This window comes from Notolabrus celidotus, chromosome 11, assembly GCF_009762535.1.
Source record: "Notolabrus celidotus isolate fNotCel1 chromosome 11, fNotCel1.pri, whole genome shotgun sequence".
NCBI classification, from domain to species: domain Eukaryota; kingdom Metazoa; phylum Chordata; class Actinopteri; order Labriformes; family Labridae; genus Notolabrus; species Notolabrus celidotus.
The window spans coordinates 30719814-30746351 of record NC_048282.1 but is presented as its reverse complement, the minus strand read 5'-3'; the positions used below and the strand labels follow the sequence as shown (position 1 = coordinate 30746351).

General features: G+C 42.5%; 1 protein-coding gene across 1 annotated transcript in view; it reads right to left on the bottom strand.

The window, feature by feature from the left end:
* The window catches only part of itga5 (integrin, alpha 5 (fibronectin receptor, alpha polypeptide)), a 47648-nt gene extending 25764 nt beyond the window's left edge, over positions 1-21884 (bottom strand). Inside the window, exons 1-7 of the mRNA XM_034695529.1 lie at positions 21460-21884; positions 9775-9905; positions 2336-2436; positions 1673-1796; positions 1374-1435; positions 272-317; positions 47-172 (exon numbers count right to left, since the gene is read on the bottom strand). Coding sequence (XP_034551420.1) covers positions 47-172; positions 272-317; positions 1374-1435; positions 1673-1796; positions 2336-2436; positions 9775-9905; positions 21460-21668 — 799 coding nt within the window. The 5' untranslated portion in view covers positions 21669-21884. The remainder of the gene's footprint in view (positions 1-46; positions 173-271; positions 318-1373; positions 1436-1672; positions 1797-2335; positions 2437-9774; positions 9906-21459) is intronic.
* Between the last annotated feature and the right edge of the window lie 4654 nt (positions 21885-26538).

Here is a 26538-nt window from a genome sequence, read left to right as displayed (position 1 = left end):
AGACAAATAAAGATATGGACAATTGTGTAACTTTGACATTTCTTACCCTGGTAGCTGTCATCATGTGTAGCCTCGACCTGTCTGGTCTGGATCTGGCTCACCACAGACTGCATGAAATAGCCCGGGTAGTACGATTTGATAATGTCCTCCTTAGATGCAGAGATCACCTGACCTAAAGTAGCACCAAAGAGAAATGAAAATCAACTCAGAGGATTATTTTAAAGAATGGTTTTCAAGTATTTGAAGTGTTTGGTAGGTGTGGGTGCCATACCTTGCCAGAAGTAGCTGCCTGGTCCTCCCAATACCACTGTGCCATCCTGAAAAATAAAACCTATGAATTACTACAATGGAGAGGAAAAGATTTTCATGACATCACTTTAACAATTTCATACCAAAAGGTGCTGAGATAAACCGTCTGAAAGTTTTTACGAGTGTGTGCAGGGCAAACTTTTAGATTTTCTGGATGAAGAGGTGCTCACGTTTTATCAGAATGTCCTGTTGTTTTAAAAGATATACCTAAACTACTAGTCAAAAGTTTGGAAACACCTTCTCATTCAAGGGTTTGTATTTATTTTAACTATTTGAAACACTTTAGATTAATACTGAAGACATCAAAACTATGACTGAACATACATGGAATTATTTAATTAACAAAAAAGTGTTAAACAAACCAGAATATGTTTTATATTTTAGATTCTGTAAAGTAGCCCCCTTTTTCCTTCATGATAGCTTTGCACACTCTTGGTATTCTCTCAGTCTGCTTCATGAAGTGGTCTCCTGGACTGGTTTCTAATTAACATGAGTCTTGTCAAGAGTTCATTTGTAGATTGACTTGCCTTCTTAATGTGTTTGAGACCATCAGTTGTGTCATTCAGAGGTAGGGTTAGTACACAATGGATAGCCCTATTTGACTACTGTAATCCATATTATGGCAAAACCAGATTATTACATAGTTTGGATGTCTTCAGTATTAATCTACAATGTTTAAAATAATTGAAATAGATAAAAATCATTGAATGAGAAGGTGTGTCCAAACTTTTGACTGGTAGTGTATATGTATCTAATACCTTTAAGATTGCATCGTTAGGTTGTAATGTTAATAAGCAAAGCATATTTTTAGAAAAACTGATACAGTATTGAGGGCTGTAAAGTGTAATGAAGTGCCATAAATATGCTTTTTAATCTACAATGTCAAAAATAATTAAAATAAATGAAACCCATTGAATGAGAAGGTGTGTTCAAACTGGTAATGAATGTGTTTTAGTGAATTTTTCTTTCTATTTGTATATAAAAAAAAAAACTCTTTTCAATTGTTTTAAGTTTTGTAATCCCAGAAACTTCTGGTGGTTCACCAACAGGATCACAGTTATTACCGTTGTGAAGTCGGCACTGAATCCTCCCTGACAGTAGCCCTGTCCCACAGCATCGCTGATCTCTGAAACACGGAAGTTGTGCACCATAAATAATTAGATGCAATAACCATTTATCATCTGTATTCAAGAATGCCTTAATCTAAGGAATAAAGACAATATGTGTAATGAAAAACTGCAGGAAAAAAAGTTATTCTTGTCTAACTGAGAGGAGAAAAGTCAGATCAAAGAAAGCCCTGTTTACAAGATAAAACTGGTCAAAGTTAGCATAACTGCAATTCAGAAACAGAGGTGGTAGTTACCTGTTCTGCAGGGAGCGTACTCCACAAACTTGGTGAAATTATGTGCTGAGAGGTAGCATGTTCCTGTAGCGTCAGAACGGGGGACATCCTTTTCAGTCCTCCAGGAGTAGAGAGGGGCGCAGGCCTGGGGAAGAGGGGGGGGTGGAGGGATACATAAGGAGGGAGGAGATGTGGTGATGAATGGGGTGAGCTTCTAGGTGGGAGATGTTTTTCCAGTTGCAACAACACCCAAGTGAACTCAGGGGGAGACCCAGGCTGAGGTCAGTGGTACATCTGGAGCAAGGTAACCATGTAACTCAACCCAGGTCACAACCCGAACCATCAGACCAAACAAGAGGCGGCTAAACTTTGAAGTCCCAGAGTGAAACACGAAACATTTCTTTACAGTGGGCTGACGCAGAAGGTGAAAACTGTGTCTGAATGACAACAACTAAATGGGCAGTAATCTGTAAGACAAATTTCTGACAAAGAGCAGACACACTGCCTCTGACATCAGAGTGAGGCATGACTCAGAGTAGCAAGTCTTTTAAAGTCATGTGACCTGAGCATGCTCCTTTGAACGCCTATCATAACCAGAGAGAGCACCAGTGGTGTGGCACAAAGATGAAACTCTAACCCTTCTTTTCCTACCCCCTGAAATCACCCCTGAAAGAGTCGACTTACCAGGATTGTGTCACCATGAGTACGCACAGTGGCGCCGAACCATTGGTTGGACTTGAAATCAATCCGATGTTCGGTGTCGTTGAGCAAGACGGTGCGATCCCCTGAGAAAAACAAAGAAAGAGAACACTTAGAAACAGCAGTTGTACAAAACATGCATTCAAACAGTTGGACATTGAGGATTGTAATTCTTTCCAGACCCTTGAAACATCTGGACGGTTGGCGAGATGCAGGCTGTACGACTCCAGTTACAGTCTTTTTCATATGAAGACAATCATATTAAGGAGAAATATGGAATTTGCTCCTGGGCCTCTGTTCAAGACTACACTTATCCTAATTACTGACACCAGAATCAGCATATGCCTCCTATCTTACTACAAATAGCTCATCCGGTATTGGGTATTGGGGAGTAAGCCAGCCAAAGCATTGATCTAACATCATCATGATCAATAAGCACCCAAAAATGTAACTGGTTTGAAGTAGTTTCCTGCATAACAGTTCCAAACAAGTGTGGTGCTAGCATAGGAGGAAATGTTGTTCAAAGATAGCAAAATATTGGCAACTTTATGTATTTTTTTCAATCCAAATCATAGAAGGGGATACTCTATATCAGGGGTTCCCAAAATTTTCAGCCTACGACCCCCAAAATATAGGTGCCAGAGACTCGCGACCCCCACTGTCCCTCAAAGTGATTAAACGTTGCTTCATATTTCATGTAGCTGGTCTGCAGAAAATGAATGAACTTGCTGCTACTGAGGCTTTTGTTTAGTAGCTGTTAACTAACCCTAACCTCAGGAGTTCTGTGTCTACAAGGAACAAAAAGAAACTAACGAACCATTTTTATCTGGAAGTTTTATTTCAAATTGAACTACTAGTTTTGTCGATATTTTCACAATAATGGTTTAAATATGACATTTAAGACAATTAAGAAGTATATTAAAAATTATGGAAGACATCTTGCTACCCCCAAATAGTGTATCGCGACCCCCCAGAGGGTCCCGACCCATTGGAGAACCCCTGCTCTATATGAGCCAATACTCAAGTCTAGGAATAAAAACTGTCATCAGTAAGGACAAATGGGATCAGACCATCTCTATGCAGGACATAAAAATCTCCAAGCGTTCCTGGTTTGGACCGGACTATCTTAGCTTAACCTCATTGACCCCTTTGCTCTGTTTGACCACCTGGTCCCAAACGCTGATCTCCCACTTCAGCACTCTGACAGCAGCAGGTGACATGACAGATGGTCTGAGGAGTCCGGTTTTAAACACAACTTTATTGGAAGACAGATGTAACATCTGTGCTGCAGCGAAGACTGAAGTGCTAACAAATTGATTTTGCGAGGACGTCACAACGCATCAGGGGAAATCAAGTCAGAGCTTGAAATGGCATCTGCAAGGAAAAGTGCAACTGTGAGGTCAAGAGCAACCGAAGCAAATGCGAGGAAAATGATCAGTCCTAATCTTTGCAGTCTCTTTCGCTTGTCAAACCACAGGCATGTTGCAAAAGAGGAAAGTAGTGTCGCTTTTAGTCTCAACACTGATCGACACTGCTTGAAATCAAGCCGTATGCAGATTTGAAGAGAGCAGGCCTCTCCATCCACGCCTGTCCGCCCCTGGACTTTTCTCCCCGCCAACTAGGCAGCCTGGAGCTGCTCCGTGTCTTTGTGGAAACAGCAAAGGGGCTGGGGTCCAGTCCAATGAAAACACACACTCTCTGGCCCAGTTTCCTCATAGCAACCTCACAGTCATCTCTGTTTAGGCACACACTACTCTCTCCCCTTCGCTCTGTTTTCATTTTCAATATTATCTCCGTCTTGCCATTCATTTTTCTTACACTATCTCGCCCAAGTCTCCGTGTCATTACAGAGGTTTTTCTCTCCTGCTACCCTTCATCCAAGACAGTAAGCAGAGAGATTAAAGTTTTCAATAACCCAGCTTTATTTCTGCTTAATCTCCATCATTGGACTTTCCTGCTAAAGTTATTTATCATGGGCTGACAGCAGTAAGACCTTTCCCCAGTGAGTTTGGTGGTCAGAAGTCTAAGTGTGAAAAGAAGTGCTTTAGCCATACAGGCAATAACATAACCGTCACTTGAAAGGGCTCCTTATGGGCTTGTTACTCTAACTAATCTGCCTTAGCTGCACAGCACTTTTCCTATAAGCATAGCCCTGTGAGTATTTTCATAACTCGGGGGTCTCTGTTTGGACAAGGCCGATGTAAAGCCACCAGAGACATAGGAGCTGAGAATTGCCATGTCTGTTTCAGTCGTGTTACCAAGCCAGTTAGAGGCAGCAGCAGCAGGAAAGTCCTGTTGTAATCCTTACACTGTTACTCTGATCCTCTCTCTCTCCATCTTTATGCATTCATGTCCTTTTAATACATGTTCCCAACTTTTTTCTTCTCTAGTTTTTGTTCTCTTTTACGTCACTGATTCCCGTGGATCATTTTTTAGGCTGCTTTCTGAAGTGGCATCGATAGACCAAGCAGCAACCTCTGGTACTGAAAATTGAAGGCCAATGCAAAAGTGCTGAAATCTGTAGTTCCCCTGGCATCCACTTGAGGTTGGCTCCAAAAGCATAGCAACCCTATAAACATCAATATTAAGGAGCCAATTTTTAGTTAGCTAGTGTCACTACTACTTTAACTGTTTACTGTTTTCTATTAAATACGCTTCCATGTAAAAAGTAGTGATGTGTCATGATCAAAAGCTGTGGCTGTGAGAGCCGATGCTTTATAGTGAATCAGAAGAGCCAGCTCACATCGAGAGAGAGCCGGCTCCCAGTTTTTTCCTTTCGCTGCAGCCCATCCAAGCTGAGGCATCTGATTTTTCTCAATGCAAACCTGCACTGAGGACATTAATAAGGTTTGCTTGAGTTTGGTTTTGTTTCCATGAGTTTGGTTCTGGTTTTGTTTCCATGAGTTTGGTTCTGGTTCTGTTTGCTTGAGTTTGGTTCTGGTTCTGTTTGCTAGAGTTTGGTTCTGGTTCTGTTTGCTTGAGTTTGGTTCTGGTTCTGTTCTGTGGATATGTTTGCAGTTTCTTGTTAATTTGTGCAATAAAAAAGTTAGATTAATATACTAAACAAAAGTAAGAATGGTTTTGTAACAGAATAAATGCACAAAATTAGGCAATTTTGAGGCTTCTCATGAAAACACTGTACATAAAAGGGTTTTCAACACACAAACCATTAGTTTTTGCAAAGTTATTGTAAAATATACGGCTACAAAAGATCCTAAATTAAGAGCCGTTCAGGAGTCAAAAGAGCCGGCTCTTCTTTAGGAGCCGAGTCAAAAGAGCCGGCTCTCTGAAAAGAGCTGAACTTCCAATCACTAGTAAAAAGCCTCTTAGTTGGAGTGTATTGGCCTCATAGCGTCTCTCCAGAAACCAATGGGTGACATAACTGAGACATTGTTCATGTTTTGAACAGTCTACATGGTTGACTTCATCGACCATGGTTGACACCAATATAATTAGTTATCATTATCATAGGTGTTTCTATTATAATGCATATTAATGCTATCATTATTTGCATTATCCATCTCTCCCTCTATTCAAATGTCTTGATCTATCCATAGCTTATTTGCAGTAAACAGAAAGTACATATAAGGTATAGTGTATCATTACTTTTACTAAGATGTGGTCATAATCCAGTGTTTCATCAAATGATTCATGTGCTAGAGGAAAATTTGAGGATAATAATAATAGAGTTTAATCTCTCTGGGGCACTGGTGGCCTAGTGGTCTAAGACTCCACATACAGAGGCTACAGTCCTCGTTGCAGGGGTCGCCGGTTTGATTCCCAGCCGCGACCATTTTCTGCACGTCTTCCCCAACTCTCTACTCCCCACATTTCCTGTCTCTCTTCAGCTGTCCTATCGAATAAAGGCAAAAAGGCAAAAAATATAACTTAAAAAAAAAAAAAAGTTTCATCCTTCTGGTAGTTTTACCTCAACTAGGGAAGACTGAACAAACCTTCAATCATCAGAGATTGCTGCTGTTTGAAGAAGCTGAAAACCCATCTTTCTAAACCCATCCAGTCAAAACAAATGGCTGTTCACCAATGAGTCTGGTTTTGTTTGAGATTTCTGCCTGATATAAGGAGGTCTGTCTGTACCACGGTTCCTCAGGGCTCACTCAATGACAGATTAATGCTGGTTCTCAACAAAACAATTCCTCATAGAGCCCAGTCTAGACTTGCCAAGTGTCCTGGGATGACTTTTGTTGGGATTCAGAGCTATAAACATGAAAAAGAATGATTGATTACTTGTCATTTTTGAGTATGTTAAAGAGAGGAAACATACCAACATACAGCCCAAAGAGGCTGAGCTGAGTTCTCACATGCTGGCATTAGTTCAAGCATTAGTTATGTTCTGTGTCAATGTAATGGGCGCTGAAAAGTTCTGCTTGTTGTCTGCGAGGCAACTGAAGCCAACCAGCTGGAGTCGTGTGAAATGCTTTCAATGAAAATAGAGGAGATTTAAAGGGGAGATAGCGAGGAACCAAGAGGCCACAACATAAGCTGTCCTCTGACTGAAGTCCCCTGGGAGGCCGGTTAGCGCTGATGTGACACAGTGCCCGGTCTCAGTCTCTCAAGGGACCAGCTGAGGACTTTTGGGGTCTGGAGTGCATTCACTAGACTCACTTTGCCTTTGAACTGTGTGTGAGAGGACAGCCATTAGGGAGGTTAGAGCCTCTGTGTGTGTGCATGCATGTGTGCGTGTGTGTGCCTGTGTGTGTATTTGTGTGTGTGTCACTTGGGTTGGAAGACAAATGGCCAAATTCACTCATCACATCAGCTGCCCCTGTGGGAGTACTGACAGCAGGAGAGCAGAGCCGGACAGAGCAGGGGAATGGGGCTCTGGTTTCTCCCTCTCCCCTCCTTCCCCTCACTCCCCCTCCCTAGCTCTCTCACCCTGCCTCCCTTCCTCCCATCCTGTATGTGCCCCTCTGACACCCTCCCTACTGCCCTCGCTCCCCTCTCAGATCCATAGAAAGGCTCTTATCTCAATGGAGGAGGAAGTGGATGGGAGGGGGCCTCTGGCCACTTTGACCCAATTAGTTAGGCTAATTAAGAGGGTCTGTGGCCCGTGGGTCAGAGCTCAAACTCACCAAGAGACAGGGAGACCTATGACACCATTTTGTTATTACAGAATACCAGTAAGCAACAATTTGGAGAAAGATATATTAGAATGTAGAAGCACTCTGTCACCATTCTGACTCCTGGCTCATCACGTACAGCCGTTTTATCTTTGACCTTTAGCATTTGAGGGTTTCTGCTGCTGAAACCTTCATACACGCCTTCATAACATCCCGACTTGACTATTGCAACAGCATTCTTTACGGCCTCCCCTCCACTGACCTCAAAAAACTCCAATATGTCCAGAATTCAGCTGCATGGTTACTCACCCACTCCCGCTCCAGAGCCCACTTCACACCCATCATACAGCACCGAATCCACTTCAAGATCCTGCTCATCACCTACAAAGCCATCAATAACCTCACCCCCTCATACCTGACCTACCTCCTCAAACGTCACTCCCCATCTCGCCACCTCAGATCATCAGATGCCAATCTCCTGTCCCCTATCACCAAGACCAAGCACCACACCTTGGGGGACAGAGCCTTTGCCATCGCTGCCGCAACTCTCTGGAACTCTCTCCCTCCACACATCCACAACTCTGACTCACTTCAATCATTCAAAAACCACCTCAAGACCTACCTGTTCAAAAAGGCATACAACACATGACCTCTACCACTAGCAACAGTTTGGCCAAACAAGCCTCTAGGGTCAAGTTAGCACAAAAAAATTGGCATCGCATAGGTAGATTTTCAGAGGGTAGTGATAATAAACAAGCCACATCTGGGGAAATGTGATTTGAATACGTCAATTTGACATGCATGACTTGGAGCGTGCAGACACTCAGGCAGAACTTGATCCAGAGAGAGCACATTGATTGTTTGACCCATCAGTCGCCAACAACCTTAGTGGACTTCATTCTATTTTACCTGACCTCACCTGCCACATGAAAGCAGTGAGTGATAGAAGCGTTGAAGTCAGAGTGGTACCTAAAGGAACATGTTTTGTTGCGTTGGACGACTGAACTAGCTGCTTTATTTGACAACCTGGGAGTCAGAACATACGAACAGCCAGTATCATCATTGAATGTATTTTTTTATTGCTCTGGCTTTCACTGTCAAGATTGGAAAGGAAAAGATCTACAACTACAGTAAATGAATCACAGCAGTAAATGTCATCCATGTAACAGCTGTTTGGCATGGCCACATTTGCATGCAGATGTCCATGCTGCCTCACACTGAACACAGATTCTGCCATGATCCAGATGTCAGAACCAGCTCTGGCACTCAAATCAGCTTCTTCAAAAGCCCTTTAAAATATATGAAGGACATTCTCTGACTTCCCAGGGGACTAACCTTCCCCTGTAAGGCCTTGCTGTTTGCACATGACATCACTCGCTGTGGCCTCCAGCCAGCACCCCTGGATGTGCAACACATTTTATGTTGCAAGGAAAACAGTGCAAAAATAGGGTACCAAGCAGCAGTGTCCAATAAAAGAATGTTGTTAAAGCAGGCTTGTGAAACACTCAGTGGAATATTTCTAACTATTGTGCGTTATGGACGGTAAATTTAAGCTGGCGCACCATCTGAAGCTCAGGAAGGCTGCCAAGAAAGCAGCAGAAACTGTCCCCTTATATGTGCAATGCATACAAAGTGTTAGTGTGTATTTTCAGAGGGTGTTCAGCCAGCAACAACAAGACAGTGTTTTTACTTTGATTATCCCTTTCCACACTTAGCCATGGCTCCATTAAGCCAAACAAGCTGAGGGCGACTCTGTCAACACATCGAAACATGAATCCAGTCATTAGACAATCTCGCCCACTTCCTCGTGTTCTCCAAAAGCACTTTAACTTATTCATTGGAGTCTTTTTGTCAGGACCGGGGATGTCTACTTCACCTGTCATACAAACAGTGCATTTCTTTGTCTGCCATGTTTGTTTATCGATTGCTTATCTCCCTAAAGCTCCTGGGGTAAGGCAACACAAACATGACCTAGAGGAAGGGAGGAGTTTGGAAGAACATCTTCCAACACCCTATTATCCCTTTCAGCCCCCAAATAGAAGATACAAACAGGAAGAGAGGATCATCCAGCATCCAGGAACCAACGTAGCCAACTAAAGTTCAGTGAAGAGGAACACTGACGCCTGATCTAGACCTGCTGCTGACAAAAGGAGCCGAAAGGAAATGCTCCAGTGGCTTCAAAAGTGTACGAGAAGCAGCAGACCTCGGGCGTTCTAAGAGGGTTGAAACAGGAGCTCTACTTTGGCAACTTCTCCAGTAACAAGGAAGTCAAATACTCAAAGATGTGTTAGTAGTTAGGCAGTTATGTCACAGTTAGGTTGACAACAGATCAATTCTAAGTTTTACCTTCAGGATCAAATTCAATAGTGTGACAGTCTGATTGGCCGAGGCTCCATGGACAGTAGAACACGGATCCTCCATCTGTAACGTTTACTTGCTGTGTGTTGGCCCTGGGTGCTCCTATAACGACACTGGCGCTGCAAAAAAAGAGAAAGAGAGAGAGAGAACCTGCTGTTAATCCAACGTTACAAGTTTACCAAACCACAGGATCCTTAAAGGCTTGCATACTGCAAAGTTTTGCAGCTCTTAACCTGGCCTTGATTAAAAAAAATGCATTCCTGACCTCCCACTCGACGGATTCAAACACAATGCAGCGTGCACATTTTACCGCTCAGCGAGCTGTATTCTGACTCAGAACCAAAACATTTTAACAGGTTGCAGCACTGTTTTACATAATCCCATACAGCTAGGGAAAAACTGCTGCTTTGACATGTGCACATGTGATGGTTAGAAAACACATTCACTCCACTTGTGCAGTCAGACACACAAGGAGAAACACTCACACGGTCACACATGCATCCCTGAGGGGCAGATTGAATAGGAAAACAAGAAAGCAGACAGGCTAAGTGGAGTCACACTCTTGTTTCTACAGCTGTGACACTAAACTTCCATGTCCTTGGTGCTACACTGTACAACCACAGGAAGGCAGAGACCATTTCGACTGACATAAAAAAAAAGAAATCAGAGGCAGGATGGAAGAGGAGAAGAGAGAGCAATGAGTGATAATACGCTAACATAAAATCCAAGGTATCGTGAACTTCAATATCCCCCTATAGACAGATCTACTGATGTAGATGGCTTGGCCATTACCTCATTCTGGACCAACATGACCCGACAAGCATCACAGAAAAGTTTAGGGCATTGATGTTGGTTAAGGAGGCATGGGACCATTGAGACCAGACGGTGTCTAGGGGATTCCAAAACAGGAAGAGACCACCCTTTCCGGTCCCTGATCTTCCAATAGTGCATGAAGGTTTACAATTTGGCTAAAGTTGGCATCCTGCCCCAGGGATATTACTCCCAGGGGTCCAGAGGCAGACAGGGAGCCAGCATGAGTCAGAATGTAGTTAAACTGAGCAATTAACCATAATGACATGACGTCATGCTCAGGGTCAGAAGCTCAAATGTTGTCTTAATATGGAGCTACAGTATAACAAGTGAAGATCTGGAGAGACATTGTGTAATACTTTGAGTAGGGATGTGTGCATTTAGTCAACTAAATTACTTAATGTCATCATCCTTACTAGTCAGCACCAGAATTAACAGTTGATTAAACCTTGATCACTAAACTGAGAACCTAAAGCTGGTGGTGCTAGCTTGCCCCAATTTAACACTATTCACCTGGAGACTCTATGATCCTGTGTTTAGCGTTGTTAAATAAACTGCCTGTTTAGAATTTGAAACTTACATTATTTGTTGTCTAAAGCAGGGGTTCACAAACTTCTCAGCCCCTGACCCCGAAAATATAAGTGCCAAAGACTTGCGACCCCCACTGTCCCTCGAAGTGATTAAAAGTTGCTTCATACTTCATTTAGCTGGTCTGCAGAAAATCTGCCTACCTACATGTATGTGGCTTCTGAAGAGGCTTTTGTTAATCAACTGTTTACTGACCATAACCCTAACCTTAGAGGTCATCTGGCAACAAAGAAAGGCAGAAAAACTAATGAATTGATTTGTTTGCAAGGTCTTACTTCAAATTTAACTACTATTTCTGTCGCTATTTTTTCAGTAATAGGTCAAATATGCAATTTTTAGATTACTTAAAAATAATAGTTCTGGGAGACATCTTGTGACCCCCCACTAGTGCCTGGCGACCCGCCAGGGGGTCCCGACCCAAACTTTGGGAAACCCTGGTCTAAAGTATGCTAATGAGTTCACAAATAAGTTTTCTTAACTTGAGCTCTGCCCAACAAGGCTACATAGGCTGCCAACCTAAGTGTTAGCTAGCAAACATTAACCATAGATAGCTCTATGGTTAATAATTACCATAAGCAAGCTAATATCTCATTAGCTAGGAATGTATGCAACTGCACAGTTGAAGTTTTGGTAAAATATAAAACATACCAAAAGCAACATTAGCCAGCTAGCTTAACTGTTAGCTAGCAAACTTTAACCATAGATATCTCACATCACCATAAAACAGCTCACAACAGTATTAGGGAGGAATTTTTGTATTTTCCATTCTAAAAAAAACTAGCTAACGGTTATGTTATCCAAGTAATGGTTCAATGCTGGTGATAGCCATTGTTTAATAGTCACTAATGATCAAATGTGTTGTTTTAGATTAAAATTTGCCCCTTTTCCCTAAAACCTCAAACCACACATAACCTTTGTAGTTGCTGATCAGTGAAAAAGTAGCAGAATAATAACTTTTCAGATTAGACTTGCAAAACAGAAAACAACTCTACTAACTCTAGGGTGAATAGTCTCAGGCCTTGATTCCAAAAATGATTCCTCTGAATGGATCTACAACCTCAGATGACAAAACACAGAAAGTGATGGGCTATGGAAAAATTACAGACGTGGGCCAGAGTGTCTCGGTGGTCAGAACAAAGCTTTCAAATCATGTCAGCACTGAAGGTTTTGAAAACACACAACTGATGAAGATCAAAGGGAGCGTCCCGCAGCAGAGGTTTTGAGCTTAGAATCACACGGTTATATGTGGTCTTGATACCTCAGAAGACATCCAGTACAATGTCAATTCTAAATGTGGAGCAGAAAGCCCTGGTGTGTGTTGAAAGAGAGAAAGAGAAACAAACAGTCCAACTCTGAGAGCGAGAAACAGTTTCTGACCACATAAGCAGGCACAGGAGTGTCCCAGTGGAGCAGCTGAGCTCCACCTGTACAACAATACAGAGAGTACAGAGGCTTTCTAGTTAGGGATTCTCAAAACTGCAAGGGTAGGAATCTCCCTTGTCTCAATACCTTTACACAAATATAAGCAGGCTGAAAGTTTTAAACCCTGGCTGTTATGCTCTGTAGGAATGTCCTTGGAAAGTAGAGTGCCAGGCATGCTCAAGACCTGTAAGCCAAAGATACCTGCTGCATTGAAAAGCTCCAAAAGATTTACAGCAAGAATAATAGCCAAGAAGGTGCAAAGTTTTAAAGCCAGCAGAAAAGAGACCGAATAATTTTTCTATGGCGAAAATCTTTTGGAAAAACTCTGTGAGACCATGAATACAGTGCATGACACCACTGGAGGAAAATCTACACATTAACAAGGCCAAGGACACTTCCCACAGCCGCAGATCTGAGCCGAGTCCAGCAACATTGGCCATGGCAACTTTTCAAAGTGCACAATACAGGAAATAACAAAACGAGCACATCATCATTTCAGCAAGTTGGCAGCTGGAGGGAGCTTTCACTACCATACGCTGTTAAACGCAGATGTGCAGACACACACATTCACTGATCGCAATCTGAAAGTGCTGCAAATTAAGAGAAATTAGCATTTAATGGGTCTTTATCTGGCGGGGTTCTGTTGATTTAAACTTGCATTTCCCCCACCCCACACCTTGTCTGCTAGCTGTGTGCTCCAAAGGTAAGGTTTTTGTATCATTAGCATTTAATGAACTGCAGTCGGCTGAGTGCTGCATTACAAATTCCTTTGTAAGAGAAGGTGGAGTGTATTACAGGCTCTTAGGATGGGTATGCAAATATATGTAATTCGTCGGGGGGGGGGGGGGGCAGTGATCCTCAGCTGTTCTGCTGAAGGACAGACTCATCAGGTTGTGTTTAGCCAAAGTGGCGAGAGTGAGTCTAGACAAAAGGCTGCTCAGAGAGACATTGAAAGAAGCACCATCTCTGGTTTGATAGAAATCACAGCAGGCAAAGCTGCAAAGCCATGACCAATCTTTAGTGAAATGTTTTGGCTACTGGAATTAAACTAATCCTCACTTGTTCATTTGTAAGTGTCAAGTTGCTATGGAGAAATAGCAGACTTATTTCACAAAAGAGAGGCTTGTGCAATGTAGTGGAGTAAGTGGTCCAAATGCATTAGCAGCTTCACCATGTCAAGCAAAGTCAGCCCATCCAGCTGCCACACAGCAGCCACTAATGACCGCAGACACCCGGCTGACAATTAAACATTAATTAAACTACTGTAAAAGACTTGAGCTGCAAGTTTGGAATGTGTAAACAAGAGCTTCACTGTAAGCAAAGACTGTGTTTGTCTCATTGAAGCTAAAATGCTACCAAAAATCTCCCACCGCACCGTAATTGCCAGAATGTCAACCACTTTTTTATGTCGGGTTGAGAAATTAGGGGTGCTAGAACTTGCTGATTTGACACTATCCTGAGAGCGTAGCAATTACTAATACACTTTATGATGAGGTTACAGGATGAGGCTGTAAGAGGGCAAATTCCTCTGTTACCCCCACCCCTGAAACCCAAACATTTCCCTCCGTTTCACATTTAATTGTCTTCCGACCCCAGCTGCAAAGCTGATGTCACTTGAAAACTATTACAAAAGCTTTAATCTAGAAAGTAAGGGGAGAAAATCACATTCGTTAAGCCTGCCAGAGCCACCATCTGCAGTCATAAACAGGGCTCAGTGAACGCTGCAGCACGAATGGAGCTGGTAAGGGGAAAAAAGGGGGGAGAAAAGGCCTTCAAACTTCAGCAACACCTCACTGATACATGTACAGTGACCCATGGAGTTTACACCCAGCTTTCAACACATGCTCAAATACTGGAGTGGTTCAATATCTCTCAGAGGCAGTGACCTAATCCGGGCCAGAGGCAGCACTTGACCTTCACTGCGTTTGCTCCAGCAGAGGATAAATGAAGCATGCCGAAATACAACAAACATTTCCAACCCTGCAACTCTGGAGAATCATTTCACCAGCGAAATGACACAACGCTTAGATCAATGTGAGTGGATGGAAATATGAAGCTGGGTAGCCGGATGACCTGTTCAAGATATTAATGAGGAGTTATATGATGTCATGCTGCTGTAATATTTACTTTTCAAAGCAGGCGTGGGCACTTGGAATTAAATCAGCTGAATGACAGAAATGAGAAGCTAAAGCAATGTGTCATGACTTATTCCAGACCACATGGAGCCATTCGACTAGTCTTGTGTTCAACTCAAAGCCAAGGCCAGACAGAAGCTGTTTGAGCTCTTGTGTCCGCCATATGGACGATCCGGTCGTTCTGTGCACACACACACACATGCACACCAACCACACACACACACACACACACACACACACACACACACACACACACACACACACACACACACACACACACACACACACACGTGTATTCAGCAGTGCTGTCCAGGAGTCTAGGGATGATGAGAGTAGCAGTACCTGCTGGGATGGCGTGTGCAGACGACGACAGAGAGTTTACTGTGCTGTACAAAAGCCACATGTTTTCTTAACGGTCAGATGGTACTGTACGACGCAGAGGGAGATAAGGGAGCTGTTTGTTACTCCAAAGGCCTGGAGCAAATCAGGACTTTTTATACCACTTTATAGACATTTCCACATGCCTCGATAAAGTTGAAAAGGAGGGACTGAGGTCTGAACCCACACCAAACAGAGCTGATCAGATAAACAGTCCAGTCTGCTGAGGATCTGATTCCACTATCACCACAAAACTGCTTCCTTAGTACCCTCAAAAGGATACTAGTGTTGAGCAACAGGTGGCCTGAAAATTACAAGCACTGCTAGCCGAGGAAGTACAACAATGTTGTTTATTGTCACACAGGAAAATGTGTAGACGTCCAAAAGCATTTGGAAATAGAAGTTTAGACGTGATGATTTTACACTATTCTGTGGGCGGGTGGAGTTACTGCCCTTGTCACTGAATCAGCAAGTTGATTTAGTGGCTGACATATGTGCTTCTAACCTTTCAGCAAGCATTGCCATCACTGTATCTGTAGTACCCCATTCATATTGTCGTTTTCACTGTTAATGTGTCTAAACCAGCAGCTGTTTTGTCAAAACCACCAACCATGCAAAAAGCATTTCACAAGTGGCCAGTGAGAAATTTCAAGCATTCTGCAACTTAAAAACATCAGCATGACTTGAGCCCATGCATTTTCTCATGCCAAACTGTTCCCATCCCCGCCCTCAAATACAACACCCCCCCACCCTTTTCACAGTCCAACCACCCTAAAATCCTCCTGCAGGGAGTTTAACTGCTGGTGGTTCACACCTCTCCACAATGCCCACGTCAGGGGGTCCAGTCCTCTCCACCTCAGGATAGAGAGGCTGTTGTATTAAATGTGGTGATCAGTGAGGGGGGGGGTTGAGGCAGCTGTTGAAACACTTTGTCTGCACCCCCCCCAATTCTAGCTCAACCCACACCTCTCGCACTTACTGTCCGTACAAACCATAGACAGTAATAGCAAGAGGTTACGTCTCGTTTCCATCTCAAATATGAGATCTGATTCAGATTTGAAAATCTTCCAGTAGGATTTCACGGTGGCGTCATTTTCCTGTTACTATATAAAGAATGGACTTTATCAAGTTACCATTCATGTGAGTCACTTCACGACCCTGGGTTAAAGCAAAACAGGCCTCCTGGCAGTAAGAGATTAAAATCTACCAAAGCCTGAGTCAGGACGACCCTGACCAAAGGCTGACTCCATTCAAAGGTAGACATGACGTCCTCGGGGTATTCCCAGACCTAAAGCTGCAGACGTGACAGCGGGGTCCACGGGCCCTTTAAACACATCGTCACAATCCACACTGACTCCTTTTTCCACTGAAACACACACAGGCTCGTTATTCAAAAGCCCCCTCAAACAGCAGACCGGTAAAGCTAGACAGGCACAGTTTAGAATGTTTGAGACAGACTGCAGTGTAGTCATGCTAAGTATATCCTCTCTGACCTTTACAGCAACAGACACTTTTACGCCCAACCTACCGGCCTTATCATCATAGGTGCATATAAAGTTTGACAACGGAAAATTAAAGACGCTTCGCTTTAATTAAGTAAGAAATAAGTCATAGTTAGAAGTCCTAAAAATGGAAAACAAGTAAACATTGTCAGTCGTCAGGACAAAGGGCTCCATTGTCTGCACGCCATGACGAGAACCTGGATGAAGAAAAGCTTGGCAGCCCAAATATACAAACTGTGCTCCTGCAGCTCAAACACTTCACCGGTTTGATTTAGAAAGAAGACCATAGAAGAGGACATCACTGGAAGCAAACACAGGAATGAGAGTGATCATATATGGAGAGGACTCTGGTATAGTCAGAGAGAACATTTCTGCTTTAGTGGTCAAAAGAGAGAAACCAGGCCAATGTCAATATTAGTTTAACTCTAACCCATGTGGAGAGAGTAAACTCCAGGAGAGTGACCAACATGGACTGACTGACCTCTGCATGCTCGTCATGGTCAAACCATCCGTGAGCTAATGCACATCACCGACACATCACTGAGACACATGCCTGGACTGGAACAGATTATTAACTCTGTCAGAGCGTCCTCCCTTCATCACAGAGCATTTATAATGATACTGTCTTCTCTAAGGCTGCCTTCAGATAACGTTTCGCCAAGTTGACTTTTACTCTGCAGTTCAAGCTATATGTTGACTAATGTCATGTTTTGGACTACGATTGAACTGACTTCTCAGTTTAACACAAGTGACCAGTGGAGGTGAATGGTAGAGGTGTGAAGAAATATCAATACAGCAATATATCGAGATACTTTGACCTCCAATATGATATAGATATTTCAACTCTTAATATCGATATTTTTGTAATAATAAAAATTCACATTTTAGCCGAGTTGGAACTAAAATACAACTTCAGTATTTCAAAAACAATAAAGTGGAAAAGTTGTTTACAATCAAATTGTTTTGACTTAATTTATCCTTTCAATTTTGAGTAATATTGTGTGATTTACATATACACCATCCCTACTTTTACTTAGTTTACTTTGTAGAATATCGCAATATATCACAATATCGTGATATATCATGATACTATCATATCGTGACCCAAGTATCGTGATGCGTATCGTATCGTGAGGTTCTTGGCAGTACTCACCCCTAGTGGATGGCGCAAATGTTCATGCGCCTTTGGGTTTCTTAATCACAATCAAAACTACCACAGGCTGAGCTCAACTACAGTATCAGTAGCTAGCAGAGAAGCTAAACGAATTGTACTAAAGAGCTACACAGTTGCACAGAAGCTGCACATTGTGGATGGTTTTACACAGGAAGACAGTTAAAACATCTCTGGGAACCCAAAAAAGGGACAGTGTTCATGTACTGGTGCGACTACAGTGTATTCTGAATTTTATGCTACTTGATTTACTCACACACAGAGAGAGACCCACTTATAACAACAAACTTCATCAGTGACATGGAGTAGGCTACTCTTACAACGGACAGAGGGCACCATAGACATATAAAGAGCAGACGCAGAATCAGCCGCTACTACATATTGGCGCTGACGAGCCGTGGGGCCGCCATCTTGGTCCAGTCACCCACTCCACTCAGTGTAATCTGTTTGGCAGGCACAATTAAGTGTCAGCGCATTCAATCAAATATAACTCGCTGAATACTAAACTGATTTTCATGCTGGGTTTTTAATTTCTGCAAACAGCATACATGTAGGTATGATACAGGACACATGGTTCAGCGTATTTTAATAATTATAGTGGGCTTAACAGTAATAGAATATTCTGATATGTGATATACGTGGTGTATGATAGGTATTTTGGACCAAGATGGCAGCCGTATTTCTTGCACCCCAGCAGCCAATGCAGCTTCTGCACTTTATATGTCTATGGAGGGCACTTCCTGGAGAGCTTTTCCTGGAAGACCAACTGAAACTTCCTGGAGGACTAATGGAAACTTGGTAAAAGTTATCACACAGTTCTAATTTTATAAAACAGCCCCAAGCTGCATCAAAATTTATGTCGTTGCAGTTCATGAAAAGAGTAGATCTAGAATTGATTTCTTTTAACATCAAGTACAGAAACCCAATTCACCCCACCAATTGGCAAGACTTGTATTTTAGTACAGCAAAACTCTCCCTCTATAAAGGCAGAGACCTCTCTCAGGGGAAGAAACAGACTTATTAGTGGACACTAATATTCAGTGGACAATGTAAGCAGCCATAATGATCTCACATGAAGCAATAAGCTGTTTTAAAACCTATGATCTCTTTATGTTCATCCACAGACACCAGAAGCTGTCTCATCCTTTCATGCACTCCAGTACAGGTCTGTTATTATTTACAGCCCCTGACCTTTAACCTCTTCTATCTCAGTGTGATCCACTCCCTTATCGCTGCCTGGCACCGGGGAAAGTCAGAGGAGTCTGTTGGTGTTTGATTATTTAGTGTTTGAGGGGAGACTCAGCCTTCAGAAGTCTTTCCTATGATGAAGAGGAGGGTGTCTGTACATGTGAGGAGTCCATCTTCGCTCAACATGAAATAACATACAAACACAACAGGGGACTATATATCCTCGTGCCTTTCCTGTGTGTGTTTCTGACAGGAGTCACCACACACAGTTCACACACTCTATCCTCAGGCGTTCTTCCATGGTGGGCTGTCTGCTAGTGTCCAAATTTAATTTTATTAGGCCAGGCCGGAGGGCAAGACAGATATATAAACTGGTTGTCAAGAACGAGCGCCAAAGTGGGAGAAAGTAAGCCTTTGTGTTTACTGGCCTGACAGAACATTTATGGGTTTGAAAACTATCCTCCTTCCTTGTCTCTACATCTACAGACGCCATCAGTCAGCCAGTGATAACTAAAGTTTTTCAAAAGCAGCCACAATTTTATTCATAAAGGTCAGAGCCAGACTCACAGCAGCTTGCTCTGACATGAAGAAACTCCTTGTTCAACCCTCCACTGACCTCACCCGGGGACTCCGGCTACTCCCCCTCTCCCTGTCTCCACAAAGTTTGGGCGATGATGATGTGACGGCAGAAACAAGAGATAACAGAAACTCACTTCAAAACTCTGCTGACATGTTGTTGAGTGTGGACTTCTAAGAAAGTGAAGATGAAAAGTGGCAGATATATGTGGTTTCCAGATTAAGCTCTGATTCATGCTCCTAAATCTGCTCTCTTGTACTTTGTTTTGTTTGACATTTGACTTCTGAACACATATCATCTTCAAGGGAAATTACAGCTCGTAGGAGGCTACACCTCCATTATTCCTGCTCTGCACATACAAACCTTTGTCTCATCTCCTCCCCCATGGCCTCCTAACTGAAGAAACTTCAGATTAAGTCATCAGTAAAATGACGTCTACTGTGTCTAACACTTAATGAGGCAAGGGGAGATGATGGGGCGGCTAGACAGTGGGTGGGTGGAGGGGAGTTCTAGGTGGTGGATGAATTAAAAAGCCCTGCAGGATGACATCAGCATAGGAGGGAAAATAAGGAGGGGGTTCTGAAGAGAGAAGAGGGTCCATGCATTCAAGCTTCACGTCTTAAATCATACAGCTCTCCTGAAGCTTCCCAGGCAAAAGACACGAGAGCAATGGCAGCAGGCTTTTAAAGAGACAGCAAAGAGCAGGGTAAGGGGAGGGGAGGTGGGGGAGAAATTTCCCCATGTCTGAGTGTCTGCCGTCCAGGGAAGCAGGGAGGAGAAACAGGGGAAACTAGAGCTGCTGCTGACGGCCCACTCGGCACAAAGCCCTATCTGAAATCCCAGCGTGCTGGCTGGTCCAACGGTGGGCCGAGACACAGGCTGAGCCAGGAAGGTTGATTACGTCTGAGTGAAACCTTGACTGCGGCCACAGAACCTTTTGTTAATCATTATTACGATTACAGGGTCGGGTCCAAGGCTCAGCAGAATGTACAGAGCTCAAACGCAAATCTGTCAGCATCTTATTAACCCATGGTTTGCTCTGTCCTGCATTTTGCTGATGTATTTCTTAGGCAGTCACAATGACCCACTGAGTTATTTATTCCTCATACTGCAGGGGAATTAGACCTGACCACAGGCATGTGTGCACGACTTCAAGACCCTCAAAATGACTGATGCCAAAATCCTATTAGAAAGAATGCAGGGACAATCACAGCATGCTGAGTGTCACAGGGATCACATTCCCCCGAGCCAGGCAGCATCTCTATCCTCAGCAGTATTTCAAACCAATACAATGTGGAAGCTAAAGGTTGCAGTTAACTGGCTTTAGAAGGAAGGATCAGATTAAAAGATCAGAATTAAATATAATTTTGTGGGACAATGAGATTAGGATTTGAGGGTACTTCTAAGAGGTTTCTGATCCCTTCTATGGTTGATCCTTCTTATGATGGAATGGCCACTAACTCAGATTAGTATTATTGGAGCTGTAATGTTTGAGTCACTCAGAACACAGATGTAATTTCCTCAGTATATTCAATTACAGAGAGTTGTGTGCGCAGTGAGGGCGTGCGCGCTGTGCGTAAAGCACGCATGTGTCCTGAGATCACAGTATGTACACAAAGCCTTGATTTAAAATCAGAGCGAAAACAAAATTCAACCACTAAATCTTGTATTTCCTTTTTGGAAATTTGCCCTGTAACCTTAACATTGGGGTCGGAAATGTTTTGAGGTTTTGAGGCAATGGAAAGTTTGCACGCAACATGTTTGTGTACAACCATCCTGAAGTGATGAATCCAAACCCAAACAAAAGTTTCAGGCTTTGTTCTGGAGTGAGTTTACTGAAAGACTTCTACTTAATTGTTTAACTATTTGAAATGTGTAATATATCTATTTTAAGAAACTTACCTGGTGGAATCAGCCAAATAAAAGTCAACAGCATATCCAAAATAGCTCCCTTCAGGTCCGCTGTAAACAGCTGGGTTCTCCACGTCCAAGTTGAACGCTTCACAGACAGGCTGAGAAAAAGTGAGCAACAGCCCGATCATACAAAGGAGTGAGCGGGCAGGAGGCTCTGCTGTCCCCGGTGTCTTTACGCGAAACTGTTCCAAGCCCATTTTTGAGAATAAGTTAATCCACTAAAGTTTCTTTTCAAAAACGAAAATGTTCCCAGTTTTTGGCGCGTTCAAGTCCGCAGATTCGAGCCTGAAAAACAGTGGTGGGTTTGGGCTAAAACTGCATCCCTGTAACTCTAACCGGCCAGTATCTCATTAATGCTCCGTCAGCTCCTCTGTGCGTCCTCGCTCCTCTCTTTGCTTCTCTCTGTCCAGACACACGCCTCCTCTGCTCACCTACTCATGATACATGCAGCTGGGAGTTCCCACACCCGTGACAAAGTTTGGGGAGGAGGAGCCAGTGATTCCCCCCGAAAAAAAACTGTGAAGAGGGTTCTTCTCATCCACTAACCTTTCTGTTTGAAAACCAATGTGGTTGAGATGTGGTCAGTTTCACACTTGTGGGTTCAAAAGACTTTATCAGTGACACTGAGATTATTAACCAGAAGAAGAGACTTCTTTTTGGGTTATCTCTCAGTTATCTTGAGCTTTTTAAGACTGAGAGAGAAGGTGATAGGAAGGTCAATAAAACATATTTTAAACCAGTCTATGTTGGATGCCTCTGTTATCCATAATCTGTTGATTTTATCTCTTGAGGTTTTCACTGATAAGTCAGGAATTCTAAAAGCAATGAAGCACTGTTTTGTTCACCATGTGGCAATTACAAGCCTTAATTGCAAGTGTTAATCTCCATAATAGAAAGATTTAGCCTTGAAGTGCCCAAAACTGTAATTCCTCAAATGACCTCATGAGGCAGGCCCCAAAAGTGAATCAGAACTCATAAGACCCCTTGAGATGTCAACAGCTTTACAGCAGAATTAAACATGATTGCAGCCTGGCCAAAAGGGTTTGCTCAATATAGCAGTTATTCATGTTGGAGCTGAATTTTAAAACTCATCAATGTTATTTATATTGAGGGTTTTTTATGCACAGCTGGGGGCGTGACCAAGGTTGAGTGACTGGTGGGTGCTACTAGCTGAATCAGTGACTCAACATCCTGGTAGTGCTTTGTTTCTGGGTGTTTTGAAGATCTTTGCCAAAATTGTCTTTCAGTTTGTCATCCAGGTTTTTCAGTGTTACTATAATTTTATTTATGTTAGCTACAGTAAGCGAGCCTCAGTCTCTGCATTCATTGTACTTAGCTCATTCAGTTTATGTCAAATGATGATGACACTTACATTGATCTCAATTCTGGCTCCAGAAATACCTAAGGCTAAAAAACACCCCTAATCCCATGGGAGTTGCTGCACTCTGTAATGTGTTGATAAAAACAGAATTTAATGGTTTGCAAACCATTAAAAGCCTATATTTAATTAAGAATTGTGCAAAAACAACATATCAAATGTTCAAACTGAAAAATGTGGTTGTCCTTTGAAAACTACGTGCTTTTTTCCAATTTGAGGCCAGCAACAAGTTTCAAAACAGTTGGGACAGAAGCTTTTTTTTCTCCATTGTGTTAAATCACCTCTTCTTTTAACAACTCTCTGAATGTTTCCCAATTCCTGCCTGATATAGGATCTGAGCTGCTCCACTGTTCAGGGTCTTCTTTGTCGTTTTTCACATTTTACAGCTCACCAAATGTTTTCGATGGGTAACAAGTCAGGGCTGCAGGCAGGGCCAGTTTGGCACCAGACCCTTCTACTCCTGAGCCATGCTCCTGTAATACGTGAAGAATGTGGCTTGACATTGTCTTGGTGAAATATAGAAGACCTCCCTGAAAAAGACATTGTTTGGATGGCAGTATATGTTGCTTCAAAACCTGTATATATTGTTCAGCAGTAATGATGTCTTCCCAGATGTGATCCCAGATCTCCATCCCATCACAGATGCTGACTTTTGAACTGCGTGCTGATAAGAACTCGGGTGGTCCCTCTCCTCCTTAGAACAGAGGTCATTGTGTCCATGATTTCCAAGAAGAGTTTTGATTCATCAGCATGCATATGTGGATGAAGCAACAAACTGCAACACCAGACAGTGTTTTTTGGAAGTGATTTTGAGCCCATGCAGTGATTTCCACTTCAGAGTCATATCTGTTTTCAATGAAATGCTGCCTAACAGCCTGAAGATCTCAGCCATCCACACAGTTTTTTCTGCCACGTCCCTTTTGTGCAGAGATTTCACCACATGCTCTGACTCTTTTAATGATATTATGCACTGTTGATGAAGAAATCCCCCAAATTCCTTTCAATTTTATGCGGAGGAACATTATTGTGAAATCGCTGGACTTTTTCCTCACCAATTTTCTCACAGAGTGGTGAATCGCTTCCCATCATTACTTGAGAGACTCAGCCTCTCGTAAGTGTCCTTTTTATACCCAGTCATGTTACCAACAAGTTGCAAATTAACCTAATTAGCTGAGAGATGTTCCTCTGATTTGTTATTTTTTAGCATAACATCTATTTCAGTGTGTGATGTTCCCATCCTCACTGTTTTGAAACGTGTTGCTGGCATCAAATTCAAACTGAGCATATTTTTCATGAAACCAAAAGACTGCTTAGGTTCCACATTTGAAATGTTGTCTTTGAACTTTCAAGTAAGTTTAGTCTTTAAATGATTTACAAACCATCAAATTCTGTTTTTCATCAACATTTATACAGTCTGGTTTTATGAGTTGTTGTCCAAATAAACACCCCAAAGATGCATGTCCCATACCAAGGCATAGACTTGTATGCACGTCTCCTCACTAATTACTTATTTCACACAACCTCATAACTCAATGTGTGATCCATATGTATTTCTATCTAATTACAGTGCTTCTGAGTCGGGCACATGATGTCCTCTGATGCTCTTGGAGGGGGTGTGGGAAGATTATGTATTCCTGCCTGTGAGTCACACGAGACTGAGGAAAGTGGTTAGACTGCGTAAAGCAACTACTCACCAAAATGAGACCTTTAATAAACCTATCCAGGACCGGCTGGAATTAGTGACTGTTGGTTTCGCTTATTCACTTGAAGCCTCTGGGATTGAACAACAGGGGCCAAATTTGGCTGTGGCAGTAGCAACATGAACTCTCAGTCAAGTGCTGCTCGTATTTATAACTGGTCTGGAAGTCGGCTCGTAGACAGATGAGGAGTAATCCAGAGTGTCTGTGTGGGGGCCACTTCACAGCTGTTGGGGGCACGTGATGGTTCAAAGCCCTGATCTTGGAGGGGTCTCATTCTCTCACTCTGTTTTTAGGTCCTCGGGATGGGATTACAGATGAAGGAGAGCCCAGAGCTGGAGATGTGGTTGATGGAAACCCGGTTTATTTGTAGCCGTCAAAACTATTTGAAGTCCAAACTTTCCCTCTGAAGTCATAGTTTGGTTTTCAAAAACTCCGGCTTTTACATGAGAAAATGTTTGCCACAAACATACTGACGAATTAAAATGACATATGTGTAAACTCAGACCGCTTTGATTCATGCTCCTGGGTATTTTGAATCCACTGGAAGTTATCACAGTCCTCTATGAAGGCCCATGACCTCATGTTTTAGGTGAGTCAGATGTGCACTCGCAAATCCTTTGGGAATAGATAACACTGATATCAGCTGTGAGTCATTGTCTTTTCAGAGTCTGCCAGGTTTAGAGTTAGGACACATAGTACAAGTAGCTTGTAGCTGTTGTTAACTAGTGTTTACAGGTATCATTACCTTACCTAGGATTTATTTGTCCGATTACTGTTTGAAACCCATTTACTTTCTTTTCTTTCTCTTACAACTTACAAACTGACTTTTTTAATCTATGTAACAACCTCCAAACATCCGGACTGGTTTTAACCCAGTTGGATCCAACAGATATGACTATTACTTGTCTTATCTGTCATAGCTGCAATGCTTATTTAATCAGAATCAGCTTTATTCGCCAAGTATGCTTGAACACACAAGGAATTTGACTTCAGTAAACTGTGCTCTCTTTGTACAAGGCATAAGAATAGGAATAAGAATAAGAACTACAATAAAAAATAAAATAAAAATATAATAACAATAACCTTAGCTATAAATACAAAGAAACAACAAATAGGCTTGACTAATATGTACAGGCTAAAATAATATGATAAAGTGCAGTGGTGAGTTGCAGAGGTAGTTTTACATTATAAAATAGTAGTTAAATAATACAAAAAATAGAAATATGGAATTCTGCTTGAGAATTGTTGCATTGTGTATCTACATGTATGTTTACAGAGAGTATTTATCTGACAGGTGTGACACTGTTATGGTTTAGTGTACATCAGAGAGACAGCCTGGGGGAAGAAGCTGTTCTTATGGCGGGTTGTTTTGGCGCACAGTGATCTGTAGCGCCTGCCGGAGGGGAGGAGTTTGAAGAATTTGTGTCCAGGGTGTGAGGGGTCAGCGGTGATGCTACCTGCCCGTTTCCTGGCCCGGGACCGGTACAAGTCCTGGATGGGGGGCAGGTCGACACCGATGATTTTCTCTGCAGTCCTTATAGTCCGTTGCAGTCTGTGTTTGTCTAGTTTGGTTGCAGAGCCAAACCAGACAGTGATGGAGGTACACATCTTATTTAATGGTTAACCCAAATTAATGATATGTGTATGTGTGTTATTCTGACACAAAACACTCAGTCGAGCCTTAGCTAATGGTGGGCATACTGCCAAAGTTCCAGGTACCTGCAGTCAGGTGTGAAATGAAACAATGGCATTTTTTTACAATATTGGTGTAGAGTATTTATTTTATGTTGGATTAATGGAACTTTGGTATGTACAGATTAAAGGACTACATTCAAACTTTTGATACACATAGGTCCCTCGTGACTGCTTCACGAAGTACATTTGCTCAAACCACAGACTGAATAAAACACTGGACAGAACAACACTTAACATGAGTGAAGCCCAAAAAAAACTGGTCATAAAGCCCACCACCTCCTTTATAATATATGG